The 24,765-nt window shown below is 42.9% G+C and overlaps 1 protein-coding gene and 1 pseudogene across 5 annotated transcripts in view; both read left to right on the plus strand.

The window, feature by feature from the left end:
- The window catches only part of AMOTL1 (angiomotin like 1), a 123,127-nt gene that overhangs the window by 11,935 nt on the left and 86,427 nt on the right, over positions 1-24,765 (plus strand). Inside the window, exon 1 of one of the 4 annotated variants that reach the window (XM_081063600.1) lies at positions 10,682-11,008. The exons of 1 other annotated variant lie outside the window; for it this stretch is intronic. In XM_081063600.1, coding sequence (XP_080919726.1) covers positions 10,960-11,008 — 49 coding nt within the window. In that variant the 5' untranslated portion in view covers positions 10,682-10,959. Of the gene's footprint in view, positions 1-10,681; positions 11,009-12,118; positions 12,303-24,765 lie in introns of those variants that run through there. 2 more of the 4 variants (XM_081063601.1, XM_081063599.1) reach the window with 2 other exon arrangements.
- LOC308503448 (small nuclear ribonucleoprotein E-like) lies at positions 1,933-2,239 on the plus strand (annotated as a pseudogene). The gene has a single exon. The product of its transcript is annotated as a small nuclear ribonucleoprotein E-like (transcript).

A 24,765-nucleotide genomic window follows, 5' to 3' on the forward strand; every position in this document is an offset into this window, starting at 1 on the left:
CAACATTTGGGGCATACTATATTAAACAATTTTGTTGCTTAGCTAATCCAAATCCAGGTAGGTGTTTTATCTGGCAGCCCTCGGTGTGGGAGCAGCATCTGGGCATGCTCTGCTCTTTGCTTTGGATTTTAGCTTGCTCTGTTAGGAGGTGTGGCAAAGCACAGCTCCGTTCTTATCATCAGGTATTCATGCCCCAATGGACTCCATTTTGGTGCTTACATCAAAATCAGTGAGATTTGATTACTGATGGGTGTATTACTTTATCACCTCAATTAGAAAATGGATGCTGGAAATTAACCCTTCCGACAGCAGAAATCCTAAACAGCTTTGGGGATTTGATGCGTGCTTCATTTTGTATAATATATAAACATGGAACAGTCCTTTCTCCTGGATTGGCTACCTGGCTTCTAGAGTTTGGATATCGAGCTTGTGATTAACTCCATTCTCTCCTACGAGTATAACAGAAGCTGGAGCTGATCTACTCTTTTAGAGAGTCAGAGCATCTTAGCGTCCTCATTGCAGTGAACAGCCAGTGCCTGCCTGCCTTAATGCGGTGTCACCAGAGACTGCACCGTTTGTATGGGGGAGGGGGTCCTGCCTCCTGAGAAAACCTGTTAGTGTTAATGCAATGATCATTATTATGACACTGTATAGGGAGCTGAAACCTGACTTCCTATTCTTGTACCCACTTCTCCAAATTTTGCCTTCTAGAGCTTTCAAAAAAAATTTTTTAACTGTGACCCAACATAAGGATACATCTTACATTTAGACTCACACATACAGATTTTAATATAAATATAACTAAAACAGAAGTTTTGTGGAATAGTAATTACCCTCAGTAGTTAGACTGCATCTGATTTTTTTTTTTTAAGCTTTTATTGGGGAAGGTGAACAGGACTTTATTGGGGAACGGTATGTACTTCCAGGCCCCTTTTCCAAGTCAAGTTGTTGTTGTCCTTTCAGTCTTAGCTCAGTTCCAGGTCCAGTTGCCGTTTCTAGTTGCAGGGGGCACAGCCCACCATCCTTTGTGGGAGTCGAACCTGCAACCTGTGGTTGAGAGCCTGTGCTCCAACCAACTGAGCCATCCGGGAGCTCAGCTCAAGGTGCTGTGTTCAATCCTAGTTGCAGGGCGCGCTGCCCACCATCCCTTGCGGGACTCGAGGAGTTGAACCAGCAACCTTGTGGTTGAGAGCCCACTGGCCCATGTGGGAATCGAACCGGCAGCCTTTGGAGTTAGGAGCATGGAGCTCTAACCGCCTGAGCCACTGGGCCTGCCCCTGATATGTTCTATTATGTTCTATTTTATTTATTTAAAATGCTGGTTAACCTGTTCAATTGATTTCCACTAATGAGTTGCCAACTACCATTTGAAAAACGATGCTCTAGAGTGTTATTTAACAAATATGGAATAAGTCTGTCTGTTCCTCCTTTCTTTCTGAAAGTTCCCGAAATATTTGAAGATGACTATCAAATTGTGTCTTAATTGTCTCTTCTCCATGCTAGGTATCTTTCTTAATATGCTCTGGTGCCTCCATCCATTCCCATCCTGCTCAATATCTGCTGAGTGCCTTACAGTTGAGGAAAGTTTCCCTTTAACCTGGCACTAAGAACTGAGCACACGACCTCACAGATAGCTTGACCAATACTTGGTGTAGTGGGCTCATCAGACCCTTTGATCTCAACCACCCACCCAAGTGAATATCACTCCATGAATCAATACATATTGGGTGTGGTTATTTAATTATTTTAAATTTGCCTAAAATATCTAATCTAGTCCATCCCCTCCCGCCCTACCCCCCGTTTTATCTATAAGAGTATCTGGCGATATTTTTCTTCACTGGGGTGGAGGAACTCAAACCAAGATGCCCATCATTCAGGAAGTAGCTTTCTGAGGTAGCATGTGGGTTAGTGTGCTCTTTGTCGGCTTCCACCATGGTGTACCGTGGCCAGGGCCAAAAAGTGCAGAAGGTGATGGTGCATTCCATCAACCTCATCTTCAGATACTTGCAAAATACATCTCGGATTCAGGTGTGGTGTTATGAGCAAGTAAATATGCAAATAGAGGGCTGTGTCATTGGTTTTGATGAGTATATGAACCTCATATTAGGTGATGCAGAAGAGATTCATTCTAAAACAAAGTCAAGAAAACAGCTGGGTCAGATCATGCTAAAAGGAGATAATATTACTCTGCTCCAAGTGTCTCCAGCTAGAAATGACTAATGAAGTGGGAAATTGTTGAGAAGGCAATACAGTTTGTGTTTTTTAGGTGTCCTTTGTTGGGAGTCTAGTTCTTAAACATTTATTCATATTGTTTTGATTGCCCCTATGTTATTACTAGATGACAATAAATGCTGTGGGATTGTTTTTATTAAAAATTAAAAAGATGGCCATCATTCACATTTCCTGGACCAACTAAATATTCCAAACTCAAGACATGTAAACAAAAAGAAACTGTGTGTCTAGCACAGCAATAATTAAAACTCCTCTAAAATGACTATATTTAGAAAGAAAATGGATAACAAGTGAGTGATCGTAGCTAATAATTATGGAGTGTGTGCTGCATGCTAAGCCTTGTGCTGGGGGCTTTACATGCATTTGACTCATGAATTTCTCACAACCCTTCGAGGTACATACTATTGTAACTACTACTTATTAAAAGAAAAGCTTTAGTAAAGTCAAGTAATTTAGCCAATCATATACTACTGAATGGCATAGGGGGAGTTGATCCCAGGTCCATATGACTCTTTAGCCTGTGTTTTAAAATACTTCATTGTGCCTCACGGATTGGAAACCACCTCTTGTTGTTTAGAAAGAGGCAATGCATGTAACATGCCTAACATAGTGCCTTTGTGGGGGCTTAATAGATCTTACTGCCTCCCATAAGGGAAGGGAAGGACTTGGTAACAAGTTCAGGTTCCTAGCAGCCCCCAGGAGTCTGGAAACTGTCTCCATCCATCACTAACTGCACTAGGGTCAGGCCTCCGGAGGGCTTTGCAGCGGTGCTCTACGGTCTGAAGCCGGGGGAGCATCTCTCCTGTCCAGGAAAGCTGGGAGAAGGAACTGCTCTCTTGGGAGGCACGGTAATGCCGTGGTTCAAAGCAAGAGCTCTGCTCTGAAAACAGGCTTGAATCCTGGCTCTGTCACTCATGAACCATGTGATCTCGGGAAATTCACATAACCTCGCCTAGACTCTTTGTCATGTGTGAAACATGGATGATAATACCTACTTTGCAGGGTGCTATGTACCGACGAAATGAGATAATGTATGAAATCAGCCGGCACAGAGCAGACACTATTCTGTACATGCTAGTTCAAGACTGAAAACTGGATTTTGATCATTCCTCAGCAATCTCTCTTGTGTAGTCCCTCATTTAGGTTGGGATTCGGAGTACATGGACATGTATGTTCTCCAAATGTCCCACACCAGTGGGTCTCAAAGTGTGGTCTGTGGGCCAGCGGCATCAGATCGTCTGGGAACTTGTTAGAAATGCAATTCTTGGGCCCCACCCTGATCTACTGAATCAGAAACTCTGGGGTGGGACCCAGCAGTCTGTTTTAACAAGCTCTTCAGATGATGATGCAGCTCAAGTTTAAGAACACTGTCCTGCTGGGTCTTCCCCTGTTCTCACTGAAGATACTGGGTCCTCCCCTGTTCTCCATGGGACTCAGCTGAAGCTTCTGGAGAGATTGTATCTTTTGTGTAGATACTGTGACCAAATACATAGACTGGAGTTTATGTATGCGGAGTTTACTTTCAGGTTGTTTTCTATTTGATCCTTTTATTTTATTTATTCCAAATTGGTCATTTTCTGATGTTCCTTTTCTCTTCCACTTGACTTGAAACTCATATTGTATATACCTTATGTTATGGAGGTTGACAAGAAAGCTACCATTCCCAGACACTGCATCATGGAGACCGGTAACATTCCTCAGGAATTCTTCCTGGGCCTATCCCTGGACCCTCAGTACTGGATACCGGTGGGTCCTCTCCCTTACACTCATTGAGCTCTTTCCTGCTTCAGGATATGTGCACGTGCTGTTTGCTGAAATGCTCTTCCCCTTTTGCAGTGCCTTGGAGAAGCCTTCCCTCCCCCCTCCCCCCAAGTAGCTACTGCTCTCCCTCATTAGTCTCTGTTATTGTACCCTGCTCCTTTGCTTCATCACGCATAAACAAATTTGTAATTATAGATTCATTTATATACGTTTTAGTAAAACAGAGCCCATACCAGGGTGTTCACACACTTAGAGGAGTGTCTTGTCATTCAAGTAATCAATAATGTTTTTTGAATGAACCATTGGCTCTACCTTCTTTCAAACTCTGTTGTACTTTGAGTTACTCCTTTCAGTTAGTCCTTCTGTTTAAGACTTAGTTTTTTCTAATTATTCCCAATTATTTCCCTCTACCCTAGACTTTGTGAAAACTCTGTTCTGCATCGTATAATGCTGGCTGTATCACTGACACACAATAAATACTTTATGATTTCTGGATGGATAGCTAATCATTTAAGATGTGAATTTTTAACTCCTCCCCCCACTATGAGTTTATGCTGTAAAACAAATTTTTCTCTTGAATTGAACCATCCAAAACAGCTAAAGCAATTAGGAATGGTGAGAGCTTCCCCACTTCTCTGTCTTTGGCATTTAAAGTACAAGACATGCTGGTTTGGCATTTAAAGTACAAGGCATGCTGGTTTGGGTGCATTTTTTAGAAAAAGAAGAACTAGAACCAATGTATAAGTTATGGAGGGACCATTCTTCTCACTGTTCTTTCTAGCTATGGACAGAAAGGACATGTTTTCAGAATAAAACATCTAAGCACCCTTTTCAGAATGGCGACTATCAGGGATCTGAAGTATGAACATTTTGATCTAAGTTATCCCCAGTTATTGTGACAATCCTTGTTTTTAATAGTGATTTTATGTTGCCGTTATGTTAGAAACTCAGTATGATTCCAGTTTTAGAAAAAAAACAACCATGTGTCTATATCATCCTTGGAAATAAGAGAGTTAAACATGATTAGTTCTTTGTTTATGAAAAGAGGAAAAGGAAGAAACTGCCATCACATGATATGCTGTAGGATAAGTAAAACTGAGACTGCTTCCTATTAATATGCACTCGGATTCACCTAACAACTCAATGGAATGGTCAATATTGGTTACCGTGTTTCCCCGAAAATAAGACCTAGCTGGACAATCAGCTCTTATGCGTCTTTTGGAGCAAAAATTAGTATAAGACTCGGTCTTATTTTACTATAAGACCAGGTATAATATAATATAATATAATATAATATAATATAATATAATATAATATAATATAAAATATAATATAATACTAAGTCTTATATTAATTTTTGCTCCAAAAGACGCATTAGAGCTGATTGTCTGGCTAGGTCTTATTTTCGGGGAAACACAGTAGAAGCTTGGGAGTCTAAAAACTGGGAAACATCAATTACTCAACTCAGTGGTTCTTAACCAGGGGCAATTTTGACCCATAAGAGCTATTTGGCAGTGTCTGGAGGCATTATCAGTTGCTACAACTTGGGCTAGAGGTCGGGAAGGGTTGCAATCCGCAGTTGATAGATAGAAGCCATCTACGCCGCTAAATATTCTCTGGTGAACAGAGCAGGCCCTCACAAGGGTTGTCAGCCCTGAATGTCAGTAGTACCAAGGCTGAGAACCCTTGAAATAATCAACCCCAAAGTATGAGCTTGAAATACTCCGAAGGTTTTTGTAGTAAAAGTAGCAAATAATAATTAGAATGATTATCATCTATTAAATACCTGCTATATGCCAGGCTCTTTATATTCACAGCTACCCAGTGTCCCAGTCAGATTCTCAAATTTGTTTGGGGTCAATGTCTCTCCTCTTCCTCTTTAGCTATTTGATGTAGGTGCATTTTCCCTGGACCAAATCACATCTACCCTCTGTTTCTTATGTTTTATATAGATCAAATTATGTGTTTAGAGCATATTAGGTAATATGCTCACGGAGAAAGCCATGAGGCAAGAAGAGACTGGTGTGTCACTATGGGTGTGAAGCTAAAGGCATCCAGACAAACAAGCCTCCAGATCCATAACTTACTAATTGAGCCAAATGCCTATGTAGGATGGTAGCACAGAGCCTGGCTCTTTTTAGGTACTTAATAAATAGTTGTTAGGAAATTTTTTCATAATCAACCGAGTCTTTGGGTAAGCTTCAAATGGAGCAGGGTTTCTAGATAATCTATTCTAATACATTAAATTCTAGGAGCAGTTTCCTGATTTCCAAGGCACCAGAAATTTTCACTGCAGAGGTATTATCTTCTACTTGACCTTCCCATCTTCCTCCTCTTGCTTTTCACTCTTTCATTCTTAGTGTGGCCTGGCAAAGGCTCATCCCTTGACCCCACCTCTCTTCACAGCTATATTCTCATGGCACCCTCTACGTTAGGTACTCCCATTATTCCCTGAATTATGCTCCTGTCAACAGTTTGCCGAATGAGGGCAGGACATGTGTCAGAATCTCCAGCAGAGGCATGTGCCATGTGAAAGAGCTTATTTGAGAACATGATTTCATATTTGGAAACCAGCAGGAAAAAAAATACAACTATTGTCTTTGTAAAACAGAGGACTGAAAGGAAATCTTAGAAAAATCTTCTAGCCTGATGATAACATAGGGGTTTATCATGTCTGGGGTTGGTGTGACCATTTTATGTTTATGAAAAGAAGAGATTCAAAGAAAGGGTGTTGAGAAGCATGGCGATGTGTACTTTCTTTCTCATGCCCATGCCTTTGCTAGTAATATCCTTCTCTCAGCACATGGATTTCTTGGGAACTCCCCACTACCACCAGGCAAAATCAGTCACTCCTCTGTGCTCCCATCAAGCTTTGTTTAACCTCTAATATGTCAGCCATCAACCTTTACCTTTATCATATTAAGCTCTGATGTAATAAATGCTACTGAAAGAGAATTGCAAGAGCCCCGTACCCTCAGTGAGCCAGTTGGAGACCTTAGTCCGTGGCCTTCAAATGTCAGTGTGCTAGGGGTCACTTAGACTGGCTTCTAGGACTCCACCCTTAAAGATTCTGAACCTCTAGAATTTGGAGGTGGGGATATCAGGCATGTGATGTTTTACGTGTTTGGATTTATAAATCAATCTTTGGGAAGCACTGCAGAACTTGGGCTTAAAAAATATCCTTACATATTCTAGAAGCAAAACAAACATTTTGATTAAGACAGTCTGGTCGCATTCAGTCATTGGTTTGTTCAGGCATTAATCAAGAATGCTCCTTGCAGTGTGCCTCGTCCTGGGGGATGCTGTGCGGTAGCTGTCCCTTCTGTGGTCATGCCTGTCCATTCTCCTTTTGCCACTTGCTATTTCCTTCCTAGCAAACTTAGGCTCATCCCAGTCAAAGGAGTAGCTGATAAGGACTTTGAAGGTGTATTTGGTGGGTGCAGAGGAGAAGAGGGGAGGAGGAGAGGAAATTTGCATTTTTATAGAAATTTAAAATTCCTTGGTGTTTCAAATCATTGGAGGAGAAAGGAATTGTTTCTTCTGAATTTCTGTTGTGTGCTCAGCAATTGACATATATTATTTAATCCTCACAATAAGTCAATGAAGTAAGTATAATTATTCCTATTTCACATAGGAGAAAGCTGAGGCTCTTGTTAGGTTACTCTCCATAGTTGGCAATAGGTGGAATCAGGATTAGAACACAGGACTTACTCTAAAGGCCAAGCTCATTCTCCTCTATCTGGATGCCTGTTACCTCACTCTTCTGGCCTCTGTGCTTGCCTGGAATGTCCTGCATTGTGGTACCTGCCCTGTTTGGAGACAGTTCTCTGAGCTATCTCTAAAAGCACTGAAATTCTTCTATCACCTTCTTAACTTTCCTAGGGGTGAGTAAAAGACAACCTGGGTCACTTTAGAAAGGATGCTGACCTTTAGAGTGAGTGTATAGATCCAAAGAAAACACCGATGCTGACGGTTTCACTTCCTGGCTGCTAGTAAAGCTACATTCAGCGTCTATCATAAACATACCTCCTTTCTATTCAACCGTATGTTGGAATCTCCAACCAAATATAATGTAAAGTGTTATCGATGATCTCTTGCTAGTCAAATCCAAAGTCTTTTTCTTAGGCCTTAGTTCCTGAACAATAGATTCAGGTATATTTGATGTAGAAGATTATTCATTTTCCATATTTGATGTAGTGATTATTAATAGTTGAAGGAATTAAGGTACCGGGCCTCCAGCAGGTCTTTCTGCCTATGCTGCCATGACTTTGACTCTTGTGTCATACTGTGGTACCAATTTGAAGAGTCTAGGATAGGTTCACCTGATTGAATCAGAAGATCCTTGAGCCCACAAACTGCGCCTGTCCCCTCATCAGAAATCTAGGGATCTGTAGCAGTTAGAGAGGGACCGTCTTAAAGCTTTCTCTGGCTTCCATGCCTTTAAACCTGCCCAGCTCTCTACTTCTTCAGCTTCTTCTTCTTCTTCCTTCTTTCCCTAATTTTTCATGGTGGTTATTCTCCAGGTAAACTGATATCCACAGCTTCATCTCTTTTATTCTCTACACCTCTGTTTTCAACTTTCCCAGCTGCGAGAGTGAACTAGCCATGATCGCCTCATGTGGAGAGCAAAGTTGCGTCGGGGAACTTGTGAGGCCAATATATACTGACTTCTCACCCAGGCTGTTGTTTCTTGTTGCCTCTTGCCCAAAGGACATTAAGTATCTCAACAGCTTTCTCAGATTAGTTCTCCCTCTCAACTCCACTCTTCCATCATCGGTCCAATGACCCATTCTTCCTATGACCCGGCTTCAAAATCTGGGTGAACTTGACTACTTTGTTCTTCCTCCCAGGATAGCCATCTAGTTAAATAAAAGAGTGAAATCTTGCTTCAAAAATTCGGTATCTTTTTTCATTGTATTCGGTATCTTCAAAGATTTGGTATCTACATGGTATCTCTTCCTTTCCACCTCCTTTGCCCCAACCTCACAAGGCATTGCTTCCTGCAACTATTAATATTTCCCAGATTCTCTCTATCTTATAGGGCTATTGGAGGGTTGGTTGAAATAATAATAGCCAGTATATGTTGAGTGTTTGTATGCATTGTGTTAAGTATTCTACATTTGTTACTTTATTCACTTCTTACAACCACCTTGTGAGGTTTCCTGCTATTTTCATCATCTTGCAAATGAGGAAACTGAGATTTAGAGAAGTTAGATGACTTGCCCAAGGTCACACAGATAGTGAGTGGTTACTCAGCTCATGCCTGTCTTGTTCCTGTGGATGCTTGTAACTGGTAAATTCTACTGCCTCCTCGTATATACAGCATGATATCTAATAGAGGACAATTAATAAATGTTTCCTTCCTTCTTTCCCTCTTTTTTCTGTCCGTTACCTCTTCCCCAGTCTATGTTGAAATGCTAGCTGTATCTGAGCTCCTCTACCCTTCAGCCTCTCCTTTCTTTTGCAGTCACACCTTCTGTCCACCTTTTCCGGGCATCTCCGATACTTAGATCTCCTGTGTTGCTGCTTTCTTGTTTTGTTTGCATAGCTTGTCTTCTTAACTAGATATTAGGTTAATGCAAAAGTAATTGCGGTTTTTGCAATTATTTTTAACCCTTTAAACTGCAATTACTTTTGTACCAACCTAATAATAAATCTTTGAAGGGCTCCTTAGCTGCTTCTTTTATGTGCTATGAAGTACTAGGATACTTGACTTTAAATAGATTAGGTATTTGGTAAATAATTGTTAAATGACTGGATTTGAGCTTTATCTTGAAAGGAGAAGAATAGACTGGAATTAGAAGGACACACAACCCACCAGGATTAAGTGGAGGGATAAAACTGCTGGTTGACTAGTTAGGTAGTTGCCGCACATTTGGTCCAGTAAAAAGGCAAAGGTAGGAGAGAAGCACCAGAGGCCAGTATATACTGACTCTCCTGTTAACATCTTCCACAGCAACTGCCCTATTAACCTGACCTTTCATCCTCTGAGCAGCAGAGCTGGCCGCTGAAAGCTAGGGAGAAATGTTATGGTGGGACAGTTCCTGGTCTCCAAATCAAGCCTCCGGAGGTCTGCCAAGTATAATTGAGTATAATGGAATGGGTGAATACTGATTTAAGAGGTGGAGAAGAACCAGCAATATTTTCCTAGAGTCACTTTCTTTTCCTACACTGGGACAGATAACGGCCTGGGGGTTTGTAGCCACAGGATGTACAGTTCTGCCAACACATTTAATAGCTAAGGCTGTAAGATCGGTTTCGGCCCTTCTGCTGGTCAACGGAGCACATGGAGCAGCTGGGATTGGGGTCATCCACTCCCAGCGTGGGATGGAAGCTGGGCCCTGGGGAACGCAAGGAGAAAAATGTGGCCACTTTTCACCTGGAGATCCCACTCAAGAAAAAATCCGAAACGGAACATAGCCTGGACCTAGAGGGTAGATTGGGAAACCGATTTCGTCGGGAGTTGGCCTGGTGGGAAGGAAGAGAATGTCGAAGGAAGGAGAACTGGTGAGTCTGACATTAATTAAACCACAGCAGGGGACAAAACAAGGGAGGCTATTGCCCTCCTAACTCTCAAGAGACACGTCAGCGGGCTCCAGGCTATTTCAGCAGGCAGGCTCGCGGGCCGGGGGAGGGGTGGCGGGAGGCTGGAGACGGGCTCTAGGGCCCAGAGGCCGGGCGCCGGGGCGGGGGTGGAGTGTAGGGTTACAGTGACGAGCCCGGACGACCCTTCCCGACCTGCGCCCGGGGAGCGCGGGCGGCCGCGGGAGCTGGCCGGACGCTCTAGGACCCAGCAGCGGAGGTCGGGTGTGGGGTTGGAAGTGAAGCCCCGGCGTGTGTCTGCTCCCGGGGTGCCTGGGGCTGATGGTCGCGCGCCGCTTCCCCGCACTGCCCCACGCCATGCGCGACGCGCTGCCCGGCGGCCGCCTCCCCCAGCTGCGAGAGTGAACGAGCCATGGTCGCCTCATGTGGAGGGCAAAGTTGCGCCGGGGAACGTGTGAGTCTGCGGTGAAAGGTAACCCCCAGCCCCCGATCGGGGCGCAGGGGAGGACGCCTCCGAGTGTCCCCGATCTCCCACGGGAAGGACCCAGCCGTCTAGTGCTCGGGGCAGCGGCCGCTCTACGGGGGCCCGGGCTGAGGTCCACCGAGGACATCGGGAGAGACTGGGGCGGCGGGTTCCGCGCCGGGGACCGGGAGTGTCCGCCACCGGAATCTTGCTTTCTTACTCAGATTTCCGCCGCCCCCCCCCATGTTTTTTTTTTTTTTTTAAAAAGAGCAGAGCTCGGTTCCCGCGCCACCGGCAGGCCCCTCGTGTCGGCGGGCCGCGTAGCAGAGCCGCGCCGCTCCGCGTCCCAAGTTGTGCCCTCCCGCCGGGCCCGCGGCCCCCGCTGCCGGGGCCGGCCTTCCCGGAGGGGCGCTGCCGTGTGGCCGCACTCGAGACGCGCCCGCGCGCGGGTCTCCCCGCTGCCGGAGGAGGAGGCGGAAGAGGGTGGCGGGTGGCCGCTTCCCTCCGCGCGAGACAAAGGCGCGCACCCCCGCCCGCTGGACGGGCTGCGGCGCTCCAGGCGGGACCCTTCCTGCTGGCGGGGGAGTCTCGGCTCGGGCGGGCGGGGCGACGGAGGGGTCGCGCCCGGGACCCCGGGGCTCCGATCGCGTTCGCTGCTGCTCTTTCTTTGTTCTCCCAAGTTTCTTTGACAGACACCAGGGAGTTACATGTAGCTCTCCCTGGCCGTTAGTGCTGCCTTTAAAGAAATGGAAAACCTTAAACTTTCCGAGTGGAACTGGTTTTGTCTTGGAATGTGACATGTGTGGCAGGAAGGAGATTGGCACGTCGGCCGATGACGGCCGAGCGGCGCCGGGGCCCTGCCCGTGGGGAGGGCCCGGCCCCGGGCAGCCCCGCTGGAGGACCAGGCGCTGGCACAGACGAACCCCGGCGCGCACCCACCTCGAGGGCCTCGGCCGCCGGGACTGAGCTCGCGGCGCGGAGGCCAAGTTTCCCCCCCGGAGCCCCAGCCGGAGAATCCCTCCTCCCCGCCCGCAGCTCCTGCGCGTCGCCACGCCCTACTCTCTGGTATCTTGATTGGTGGCTGGGAAGACTTTCCCTTTCCATTTTCGTTGGAAGGTTTTTGCCTTTTGGGCTTTTTGGTGTTGGTTTACTGTCTCCAAGTAGCAAAAGCTTTGGAAAATGCCTGGCTTACGTGTGGATCACCTGGATGGGGGCTTCCGTAGACAGAGGCCCAGATTTTGTGGGCCTCCAGAGGCTTTGCGGTTTGGACCAACATTTTGCTCCCTTGCCATCCTGATACACGGTACTGCTTCTAAAGTCCTTAGTGGTGGCGGAGGGGTAGGCGTGGGTGGGTGGGGGGTCCCGAGAGCCATCTATGATAGCTGGAGATGCTTTTGACCACTCCAAATAATATTACTTGCCATAAGGGAGTAAAACCAGAATGGAGGGATGTTAATAGCTATATTCCAAAAAGTGTTCTTCCTTTTGGGGAAGTAAAAGTCAGGGTTTGAAATGTTGAACAGTCGTGGCTCTTTGCTTCCAAAACTGGCCTGTGGATCCCTGCCACACTAAGATTTCCCCTGGCTGCCCACCACTTCTGGCTGCCCACTACTCCTGGACCCTGACAGCTCCCTGTGCACGGCAGACCCAGGTTAATGGTTAGGAGTCTCTCTAGATTGCTACTTCTTGGAGAATCTAGCCCAATGTGAAATTTATTTTCCATCACATTGCTCTGAGCATTATAGTGGCACTACTATGACCGCTCTTTATGGGAATTATATGGGAACAATACTTAAATACACTTTGAACTGTTTTACAGAGGAGTAGAGGAAACCACTAGTTTGACCAGAATGAAAAGGAGTAGGACAGAGAGTAGCGGCATTAGAGATGCCGCTACTCTCCCTGATGAGGTGTGGTGTGTGGGGGTGTTTAATTTTTGGATGGATATGATTTTGCTTTTGCAATATACATTTTTCGAGATAGATAAGGAAACCCTTGTAAACTACAAGTGGATAGGAGGGAGAGAAGGTGTTGCACTTATAACTACACTCACCTCTCCCTTTTTAAAATGCATCGAAGTCTTGGTCTTTTATGTTCTGTGCAGATGGTGGAGGGTGAAGAATACTAATGTACAGAAGGGCATGTGGAGATCAAAGCATTTAAAAATACATCTTTTCATGGAAGCTAATGGAGGACTTTCAGTTTAAATGAAATTTTAAAGTGCTGTCGTTAAGAAAGCACATGAATGCAGAAATATGAGTGATTTTATGGGAAGGTATTCTGCTGATTAGACTGAGTGTCTGCCCTTGGCTAGTTAATCTGGAAGCTTCTGTGGGTAGAGCTCTGCTTTTTTTTTTTACTGTCCACCTCTGCGGAGAAGTGTGGACCCAGAGCCTGGGGAAAGATGGCTGAACTAATTGAAATTAGATGGTAGTCTGGCTGGTTAAGAGTTCTGTTGAAAAGTATAGCCCCTAGGTACCAGTGCTGTGTTTCTTCATAGTAATTTGTGGAAGTGCTTTGAAAATGAGAAAGTATCACAGTACTCCCTTATCCCCCAGTGGATGCCTAAAACTTCAGATACTACTGAACCCTATGTATACTATGTTTTATCCCATATGTACATACTTGTGATAAAGTTTAATTTATAAATGAGGCACAGTAAGAGGTTAACAACAATTAACTTATAAAATAGAACAATTATAACAATATAATGAAAGTTGTGTGAATAGCTTTGAGGTCATTATTAAGTTAAATAAGGGTGACTGGAACACAAGCACTGCAATACCAGGGCAGTCCATCTGATAACTGAGCTAAGTGACTAATGGGCAGGTCGTGTATACACTGTACAAAGGATGATTCACGTCCTGGGCAGGACGGAGTGGGATGCCTCGAGATTTTATCATGCTGATCAGAACAGCGGGAAATTTTAAACTTGTGAATTGTTTATTTCCAGAATTTTCTGTTTAATATTTTCAGAATGTGGTTGACCGGGGTTGACTGAAACTGCGGAAAGCAAACCCGCAGACTACTGCATATAAAACATAGAGCTTATAAAGAAAAAATAATGACTATGAAACAAGGGAATTGCTAGTGACGATTGTAAAAATCTGACTTTCCAGGTCAGTAAATTAAAAGGAAATAACTTTGTAAAACCTGTTAGTAGTTCTGATATTGCAAAATTCTCCCATAGTAGTCCTTCTCCCCAATGTGGCTCTCTTCATTTTAAATGCATATGGAAGCTCAGGTAAGGAAGCTTTCTAGTGTTTTGAATAATTTTTCTCCTCCTATTTTTTCATTAATTTTGGTAGGTTCTTATGTCCCAGAATTTACTAAGCAATAGAATACTTGAAAAGCAAGGGGTAACTTAGAGGTCAAGTAAGAGGACATATTTGATTATAAGGTTTGTTGAAATAGTCTGAGGTTGTTGAGGTTTTTGTTTGTTTGCTTAGCAATTAAAAAAATTGTTGGTTTGACTTTGTTTTGTCTTGGAGGAAAGGCAAAATTTAAATCTGGGCCATTTGTGGGTAGGTCAGTGCACTGCTTTTGCTGACAGGAAACTATGCCTGGGCTTGTTTGTGTGTTGGCACCATGCTGAGTTCTCTAACTTGGGAGGCCCCTTGGCCTCAGTTCTTGTGAAACCTTAGGGTATATTCATTCCAGGCACTTAGGACAGGAATCTTGGACTCCCGAAGAGGCAAAGGGGCTCACACATTAGACATTGTTTTTCCTTTTATGAGGGGGTGGGGAAAATAAGGTGTTAGGAAATACGAGGTGTGATCAAACAATACATTGAATGTTTAAATTAAAAACCTTATAACAGTAAAAGACATATTTCCATTAATCCCTCTCAAAATACTCCCGCTTGTTTCCAACACACTTATCCCATTGTTCTTGCCACTTTCTGAAGCAGTTCTGGAAGTCCTCTTTCATGGATGTTTTTAGTTGAGCTGTTATGGCTGCCTCGATGTCCTGAAAAATTTTGACTTTGGGGAAGAGCCAGAAGTTGCAGAAGTCGCATGGGGCCAGACCCGGTGAATAAGGTGGATGAGGACACATCGTAATGTTTTTATTTGACAGAAATTGCCATGTACCAGACGCAATGTGTGACACAGAGCGTTGTCATGATGGAGGATGATTTACAGCACACTTTAAAACACACCTCCTAACCGTGGTTCACACCTGACTGACTGCACTGAACAAGTTGAAACTTGTCACACACACTGTTACTAAGGTTTGATGCTCCATTTCCTGTATTGAAGATCCCTGCCTTTCTCTTGAATGGCACTCAGCAACACCATTGACTGTATTTTTTTATCGCACCATGTATAGCCCTGTTAAGACCCTGGAGAATTCGATTTAACCTTTTAGAAAATGAAGACATATAGTCCTGTTGTGTATGTTTAAACTTGTGTTTGGGACCTTACTGGCCAGTACTGAAGCTATATACACCTCTTTTTTGTTTGTTTCGTTTTTAAGTAAAATGCCTATAGTGTGAGTTCTTTTTTAAAATAAACTTTTTGTCTTAAAATGATTATTGCTTTATATGAAGTTGCAAAAACAGTAGAGAGATCCTGTGTATTCTTTACCCCATAGGTAACATCTTATATAACCATATATTATGCAATAATGGAACCAGGAAACTGACATTGGTACAATCCAGAGCATATTGAGATTTTACCAGTTTTACATGCATGCATTTGTGTTTGTGCGTGTATACTTCTATGCAGTTTTTTTTCACGTGTAGATTCCTGTAGCCATCACCCCAGTGAAAATACAGAACTACTCCAGCACCTCAAGGATCTCCCTTCTGCCACCCCTTTATAGTCACTTCTGTCTCTAAACCCAACCACTGATCTATTCTCTATCTCTGTAATTTTGGGAGTGTTACATAAGTAAAATTACATGTCGTATGTGACCTTTTGAGATTTTTCAGCCTAATACCCTTGAGATCCACCCAAGCTATCGCATTATTAATAGTTTAGTCTGTGGTGTGAACGTACCACAGTGTGTTTAACCATCTGCCTGTTGAAGGACATTTAGGTTGTTTCTAGTTTGGGGCTCCTAAAATTAGAGAAGTGCCAAGAGTGTGATTACTGGATTTTGTATGGTAAATGTGTATTTAGTTTTTTAAGAAATTGCCAAACTGTTTTCCAGAGTGCCTTTACTATTTTACGTTCCCACCACCAGTGTATATGAGAGATCCATTTTCTCTGCCTCCTCATCAGTGTTTATTACTCTAGCTGTTCCAGTAAGTGTTTTAATTTGCATTCCCTAATGGCTAATGATGTTGAATATCTTTTCATGTGTTTATTTGCCACCCCCATATCCTCTTTGGTGAAATGTTTGCTTGTGCCTTTTGCCCATATTCTAACTGGATATATATTTTTTTTACTATTGAGCTTTGAGACGTCTTTATATATTTTAGATACTAATCCTTTGTCAGATGTGTGGCTTCCACACATAGTTTTTCAGTGTGTGATTTGTCTTTTCATCCTTATAACAGGATCTTTTACAGGAAAAAAGTTTTGAATTTTGATAAAGTCTAATTTATTGATCTTTTTTCCTTGTGGAGTATGCTTTTGGTGTTACGTCTAAGAACAGTTTGCCAAGGTCTGTATCCCAAAGGTTTTGTGCTATATTTTCTTAGGAGTTTCTTAAAACTTTCTTCCATTTTCATAGTTGTATGTTTTATAGTCAAATTGTAGTTCCCTTTCACTGTCATAAGAATTTGTGTGTCTTGGTAGTGACCTATTAGGTGTTTATGTGTTTAGTGCTGTGGAAGCTTCCTGATGAATCAGGCATAGTTCCTACTCTGAAGAGCACACTAATTAGTGAGGTCGTGTGGATATTTCCATGTGTTAGGTGCCATAATAGAGACAGTGTGATGAACACTGAGTAGAGAGGGCTTGCTTTGATCCAGGTGGTCAGGCCAGCCTTCCCTTGGCATGTTGCCTGAGCACAGCGGGAGTAAAATTGGTTCTTGCCTTTGATCCAGTTTTTGGATATCTTTATTGCCACAAATTCTTCAGTGTGGGTTGGCCTGGTTCTGGAGCCCATGCTGAAGGACTTGGGGTAAACTGAGTGGTTGAAGACTTTTTTAAAATAGCATGTGGCGTCATAGCTTAAAAAATTGAAAATGCTGTACTTAAAACTCAATAACATAAAGGGTATGCATAAGATTGAATAGATTTAAAGTTTGAATATGTATGAAAATGTAAAAGGAGATAGTATTTTGGATTCTTGAGGAACAAACTTGGTTTGCTTCCTGGTCTTGCCTCTTCCTTGCTGTGTAACCTTGTGGAATTAGACTTGCTGAAGCCTCATGACTAAAATAGAGACAGTAATAGTTCTTACTTCGTGGAGTTACATGAGGGTGAAATGAAATATAACACTGAGCACAATGCTGGGCACACTGAAAACTTCAATAAATGCTGGTAATAATAATAATTTTATTAATATTTTATTTATTAATGTTCTAATAATTATTTAATAATAATTATTAGTATTAATAATGTTATTAAAATAGCAGAGAGACATGGTTTTATGATGTTATGTGTATTCTCATATGTCTCCTTTCTCTGAGAAACTGGAATCCTAGTTTTTATCCATAGAAGATTACCTTTCCGTACTTGGGAACACTGCATCATGTACCAAATTTTTCCTGAATGAGGTTAGAAGCTAGGATGATACTCTATTCACTGCCTATAAAATATATCTTTTCCCCACTTATAAACCAAGATTTGCTGAATAAAGAACAATTTCCTCTCTACCCAGACTACAGGAGGTGGCAGGAAGTGTGTCTGCTGTTGTAAATTAGTTCAGAGTTTATAGTGCTTATTCCTGGAGGTACAGTAAGCCAGGACTGATGTCACCAGGACATGTCGCAAACTTCACAAGTGGCAGCTCCCTTTCCTTTCTCTTGATGACCAAGTCATTTGTTTCCCAAGGGAAATGGATGTACAATTCTAGATCAGTGGTTCTCAAACTTTGGTGAGTGGTTGGCTTGGGCTTGGAATGCCTTCCAAACAGATGTTTTGGAGGCACATTGATGTCTAGCTGTAATAATGACCAAAGAAGAGCTTGGGGCTAGAAAATCACTTGAGCAGATGCTCAACTTCATTGCAGTAGCTGAATCTATTTTATTTTTTTTAAGTTCTAGGCCTGCTCTGTCCACAGTAACCACTAGCCACCTGTGGCTATTTAAATTAAATAAAACCAACAATTTAGGTTCCCTGTCATACTAGCCACAATTGAAGTACTTAAGAGCCATTTCCATCATTGCAGTAAGTTCCATTGGCCAGTGCTGTTCTAGAGACAGACTAGCCCTGTTTGTCTGACAGCAACATTCCTGGGTTTCATATGATGGAACAATGACACATTTCTTAGTGAAATGTACCACTTCTCCCTCGGAAGTCTGGTGTGGACCTGATGGGGAGGAAATACCAAAGGGTGACGGCTCAATCAGCTCGTACCTCATTTTGCCACTTCTATTTTTAGAGGCTCATTTCATTTGGAAGGTGGGTGGGCAAGGCATCTGAGTTATGCCAGTGATGGAGCTCACCAGGTTAGCAGGCTGTGACGAAGCAGTAGTTACTGTTTCTAGGGATGTTTGAGGCTTTGGTTCAGTTCATGGGATTCTCCCGGGGATCTGGTCCTTGAGAAAAGCAAACAGAAATGCTAGGGTGGCTTTAGCACTACGAGGCTCTTCCTGGCCTCCTGGAGCGGCTCTGAGGCCAGCCTGGACTCTTGCACTTGGGTGTTGTTCCACTGTTGAACCAGCCTTTGTCAAGGAGAGGCTGGCCTTGTTCGTCTCACCAGTTTAGGCTTGCTCAGATACCACTCCACACTGCATCATCTTAACTGTTGCCTCCTTTGAAAATATTCTGTGAACTGTCAGGTTCCTGTCTTTACGTCTCCCATATCCAGGCAGTCACCAGGTCCTTGTAGTTGACTTCCAAAATGCTTGCATACTTTCCCTTCCTTTGCATGTCTCTACAACCCAGCTATTTTAAGCACTCATTACCTATCTCCTGGACTATTATGATAGCCACAGAACAGGTCTTCCCACTTCTGTTCTCTCTACCTCTTCTGATCTACTCCTTCCTTCTTTTCCCCTCCTTCCCTCCTTCCTTCCACTCTTCTCAACAAGCAGAGCAAGACAAGGGTGGTAGATATCTTGTCTTCCCGTCTTTGCTTCCTCTGTGGGAGATGGGGCTTTGCACATCCTGTGTCCCTGTGCTGGGGGGAAGGGAGGCATCTCACATTCAGCTGCTGCTTCTTAGCTATAAGGGCTGCTCTATATGGTGTGACCTAGGAATGTGACACCCGAAAGCAGGTGTAAGACAGGCCTTTCCCTTCCTGACATGAGCTGTACTCTAACTGGCTGAGAACCAAGGTTCTTGTTAGTGAGCCCCCTCTGTTTGGGGGATTTGGGGAGAAGAGAGAATATGCAATCCTCTTGGGAAGGTCCTGTGTCCTGAGGGACGAGTCCATAAATATCACTGCAACTAGGTTGATTGCTAATCCTGGTCATGTGGGAAAGGTTGAAAGATATAAAGGCAGACAAGATTGCCTCTCTGTGATCTGTTTTGAGGAATGGGGGAGAAAGAGGAAGAAAAATAGAAAAAGAGACTAGGAAACGTGCTTTTTCAGAATTATGGAAACTATTGGAGGTAGTACGTAGGAGACAGCAGTAAATTCATTGCAGAACACATGTAGCACCAAAAATGGTCTAGTGTTCCTTTACCTAGAAGAGTAAAAGGAAATGTATTCTGATATCACAACAAGCTTAAACTAAGACACCTGGGGAAGTAGTGTCAACATCACAAAACCATTTATACAAAGGTAGAAGATAGTGGGAGTGTCAGATAATAAGCAGGAGGTTAGTTACAGGACATAATACTGTCCAATTCACCTTCCCATGGTCGTAATTGACCTGGCAGATCCAAAGTGAGTGCTGGTGACATGAAAGTGGTGAATATATGTACTTCAGCTTACTCTTAGACTTGATTCTGTAAGCTATTCATCAAAAAAATTAAGAATATAAGGTCTAAAAATGTCTACTCTGAGATATGGATTATCTTAGTCTTGAGCATAAAGATAAAATTTCCAAAATTCTGAACTTTCTTCCTTTCAACTTTCTCCAGGAATTTGAAGGGAAAAACAAAACAAAACAACCCCCCCCCAAAAAAAAAACAAATAAATACCGATATTTATATTTTAATAGCTTTTATTAAGTAACTAAGATCACTTTATTAGTTTAGGAACATAAAATGGGTTATGTGTAATTAAGCTTGCTCATAAATGAACAGATTTTGTAGTATTAAATTTAATAGTTTATTTAGGCAGCAATCACAAATATTCTATTTGAATTTATTTGAAATATTTTCCATTTCTGTTGAAGAGGGCACGTGTTGAACATGAGGGAGCGTGGCATTTCTTAGTTTTGGACAGAATATAAGTCAGGCAAAAATTTGGGTACAGGGCCGGTCCGGTGGCTCAGGCAGTTAAAGCTCCATGCTCCTAACTCCAAAGGCTACCGGTTCGATTCCAATATGGGCCAGTGGGCTCTCAACGACAAGGTTGCCAGTTCAACTCCTCTAGTCCCGCAAGGGATGGTGGGCTCTGCCCCCTTCAACTAGGATTGAACAGGGCACCTTGAGCTGAGCTGCGGCTGAGCTCCCAGATGGCTTAGTTGGTTGGAGGGCATCCTCTCAACCGTAAGGTTGCTGGTTCGACTCCCACAAGGGATGGTGGGCTGTGCCCCCTGCAACTAGCAACTGCAACTGGACCTGGAGCTGGGCTGTGCCCTCCACAGCGAAGACTGAAAGGACAACAACTTGACTTGGAAAAAAGTCCTGGAAGTAGACACTGTTCCCCAATAAAGTCCTGTTCCCCTTCCCCAATAAAATCTTTAAAAAAAAAATTGGGGTACAGAAACAGTCACTGTTGAATGAGTAACTGGACTGTGCCTGTGCAAGTCAATACTGAGGTGGAGAATTTGGCAAGGATGCCGTAAAAGGATACAGGTCCTCCATCTGACGTTTGAGGGTCTGGGACATGCCTGGCACTGGACTAAATGTATATCACTTAATGTGGTCCTGTCCATACATATCACTAAATGTACATCACTTAATGTATATACATTGTATGCATATATCACTTACTGTGGTCCTGGCTGATCGTGGGACGCGGCCTAACAGGCTAGTTGTGATGTGTTCATCTGTGGAGCTTTATAGTTAAGACATCAGAGCCGAAATGTGAATTCACTTTCCACCTGTGCCACTTACTGGCTTTATAATTTTGGGCAAATTACTTAACCTCTCTGTCAAGTAGTTTCCTCATAATGTTAAATAGGGATAATAATAACACCTATGTCATTAAATCATTTTAAGGATTTACAAGTATTATGTCAGTAAAAACATGGAAAGTGCTAAGCACAATCTCTGACACACTGAAAGAGTTCTGTGTTAACTCTCATTGTTCCAGTCACTGGTGCTGTGGAACAAATGGCCTCAAATCCTAGTGGCTCCAAACAACCGTTTATTATGCTAACAGATTCTGTCGGTCTGGGCGTCAGGTAGGGCACAGTAGAGATGGCTTCTTTCTGCTCCGCTGTGCCTGGGACTTCAGGTGAGAAGAGGACTGGGGGTGACTGGATGGTTTAGGATTGGATTACCTGGAGTCTTCATTCCCATGTCTGGTACCAGGGCTGGGATGATTTGAAGGCTAGGTCTGGCAGACTGGACCACCTACAAGTGGCCTTTCCAGGCGGCTTGACTTCCTGACAGCATCAGGCTAGTCAGAGTTCCTATATGGGGGCTCAGGGCCCCAGATGGGAGTATTTCAGCAAACAAGATAGAAACTGCATCGCCTTTTAAGATCTCAACATAGAAGTCACAGAGATTAACTTCTGTCATTCTTTATTGGTCAATGGACTGAAAAGCCTGCCTAAATTCAAGGGGGGGTCGCGGTGGTAGTGATGGAAACCTAGCTTTCTATAAGAGTGTCAAAGAATTTGCAGACATGTACAGAGGGTGCCAAAAAATGTGTACATACTTTAAGAAAGGAAAAACCTGTATTTATTGTAATACTCAACATATACTGATAACAGAAGATGAATACAAGTCACCTTTGACTTCTGCAATGACAAGAGGTGCTCAAAGTGGTTACTATCAGTCCAGACACTTCTGATGATGGCGAACTACTGCTTGAGCATAGATAACATCCCTTAAAATGTGTATACATTTTTTTGGCACCGCCGGTATTAAATTGCTGTGATCATCATCATCATCATAATCATCATCATCATCATGTTATTATTATTAAGATAAAGTATTAAAAATTTAGCACACAGTAAATCCTCAGCACATGGACCATCTAGGGAGTACATTGTTCTGGAGATGTGAATTTTCTAGTTAAAGGTAAATATTTTTGACAGGCAGTTTTTCTGCCAGATTGATTCTCCCCCACCACACACACGCCTCTTGCCTTGTGTAACTTTTTCTTGATGTTTTGGGATCATCCTTATAATTATCAGTTAATATGATGTGTTATTTGAGTTGGGGGTGGGAGAGAGGGAAGCTTGTAGATAATATGAATATTTCCCGAGAGTGACTCACTTTTTTGTGTAAGCACCACAGTTTCCTTCTAAGAGGATGCTTTTCTACCCATACCCAAGATTATGATTCTAAAATAGACAGTAACTGAAGGTACAAAATAATGATAGAAATTGTGTAAAAGTTCGTTTGGAAGCTCTGTGAGTGAGTGGTACTGGGTGATACCCCTGAAAGCCTTGTTATTGTTTTTGCATTTTCCATTCTGGAAAGATTTTGGACTATGAGAACCCTGGGCACTTGCTGGGTAGGTGTCAGTCAGCACTGGAAAACAGCTCAGGCGATAGAAGATGCTCTGGACTGAGTTCTCAAAAAGTCACCTTTTTTAAAAAAGGGTGTTCCAATTCACAGATTTCTTTTCATTGGTTGTATCTAGCCTTTTAATGCCCATAGCTTAATTTGCAGCCTTAAAGACCTCCATGGAAAGTACTTACATTTACAGTCCAGTTGATTATTTTGCTCATTAAAAAAAAACACAAACAAAAAAACAGCAGCCTTTTTGGCCAGAATCTCTATCTTCCAGTAATTTGCCGAAATGACTAACACAGAGGGAAAGAGGAGAGGCCCCCGCTCTGTGCTCTCTAGGCCTTTTAGAAAACATGGAGCTGCTCCTTTGGCCACATACGTGCAAATCTACAGGGTGATACTGTAGACATCAAGGGAATGAGCACCGTTCAAAAAGGAATGCCCCACACACGTTACCATGGCAAAACGGGAAGAGTTTACAGTATTACCCAGCATGTGGTTCGCATTGTTGTAAACAAATAAGTTAAGGGCAAGATTCTTGCCAAGAGAATTCATGTACGGATTGAGCATATTAAGCACTCTAAGAGCCGGGACAGCTTCCTAAACGTGTGAAGGAAAATGATAAAAAAATAGAAGAAACCCAAAGAGAAAAAGGTGCCTGGTTTCAGCTGAAGCACTAGCCTGCTGCACCCAGAGAAGCACACTCTGTGAGAACCAACGGAAAGGAGTCTGAGCTGTTGGAACCTATTCCCTATGACTTCATGGCATGCTAAGTGTAAAAAAATAAAAGACCTCTGTATTGTTAAAAATATTTCTCTTAATTGAGTCGAAGTGTGATGTCTCCTCCCCCAAAGAAATATTTCAAGAAAACTTTGTGTCCTGAAAACAAACAAGCAAACACAACAGTAGCCTTTTACTTCAGCTCTTTTTCACTGAGAACTTGCTCTTAGAGAAATCTAAGGACAGCTCAGAACTGTGACATAAATCTAACCGCTGAGTTTTCTGAGTCTGATAGGGAGGGTGAATCAGTATTGTACTGATCTATAAATATTGTCCTAGTCTATCGCTTTTCTTTTGATTTTTCTTAATTTCTTTCTTTCCCTACCTCCCCCCTTTTTAAAAAATATATATAATCGTATTTTAAATCATAATTTAAAAATCACAGTCCTTGGCTTGTGATGCAGTGTCACTTTTGATCTCTGGAGAAAGTGACAACCAGTCTGAGAACTGGAAGTGGGCAGGAACGATGCAGGTCTTAGCCCTAAAGGCTTTTCTATTTGTTGGAAAGGAGTGTGGCGCCCGGGTGGAACTGTGGGAAGCTCGGGTGGCTGGAATTGCGACGGACGCGCCTGGCAAGGACCTGGTCAGATTCAGCAGGTTCTCCCATATGAGGGAGAAAAACCACCAAGTGGGGAGCATGTCGGGGGGTCATATGATACATGTGTTGTGGTGACAGCGTGGGTTGTGTCTACATTAGCCTTTCAGTTTTCCCTTCAATTTGAGTGAGTTGTACAATCTGGGAGAACGGTGAAAATTTCATGCTAATTATGCATTATTGTTTGCAAAGTCTGCCGTATTGCGAAGTCCTTATTTAAAAGGACTTCGAAATCTATGATCTGTTGTTTGCTCTTTCAGTTTAAGAAGTTAAAAAAAACGCCTCAGAGTCTTAATTTTGTTTATCAATTATGAATCTCCATCAGATAAAATGTAAGGCTCGTCAGTATAGCAGATTTGAAACTGTCCACGTTGATGATCTTCGTGCTGATTTGGACCTGAGATTCAAATCTCCAGAAATATTACATTATGTTCCAGTTACATTGATTCAAACTTTTTTTTTTCCCCAAGTGAATTATTGTAAATCACTTTTGAAACCCTTGACTTGGAGGAATTCATTATTCAGTTACC

This window comes from Rhinolophus hipposideros (genome assembly GCF_964194185.1).
Source record: "Rhinolophus hipposideros genome assembly, chromosome: 10".
Classification (NCBI taxonomy): Eukaryota; Metazoa; Chordata; class Mammalia; order Chiroptera; family Rhinolophidae; genus Rhinolophus; species Rhinolophus hipposideros.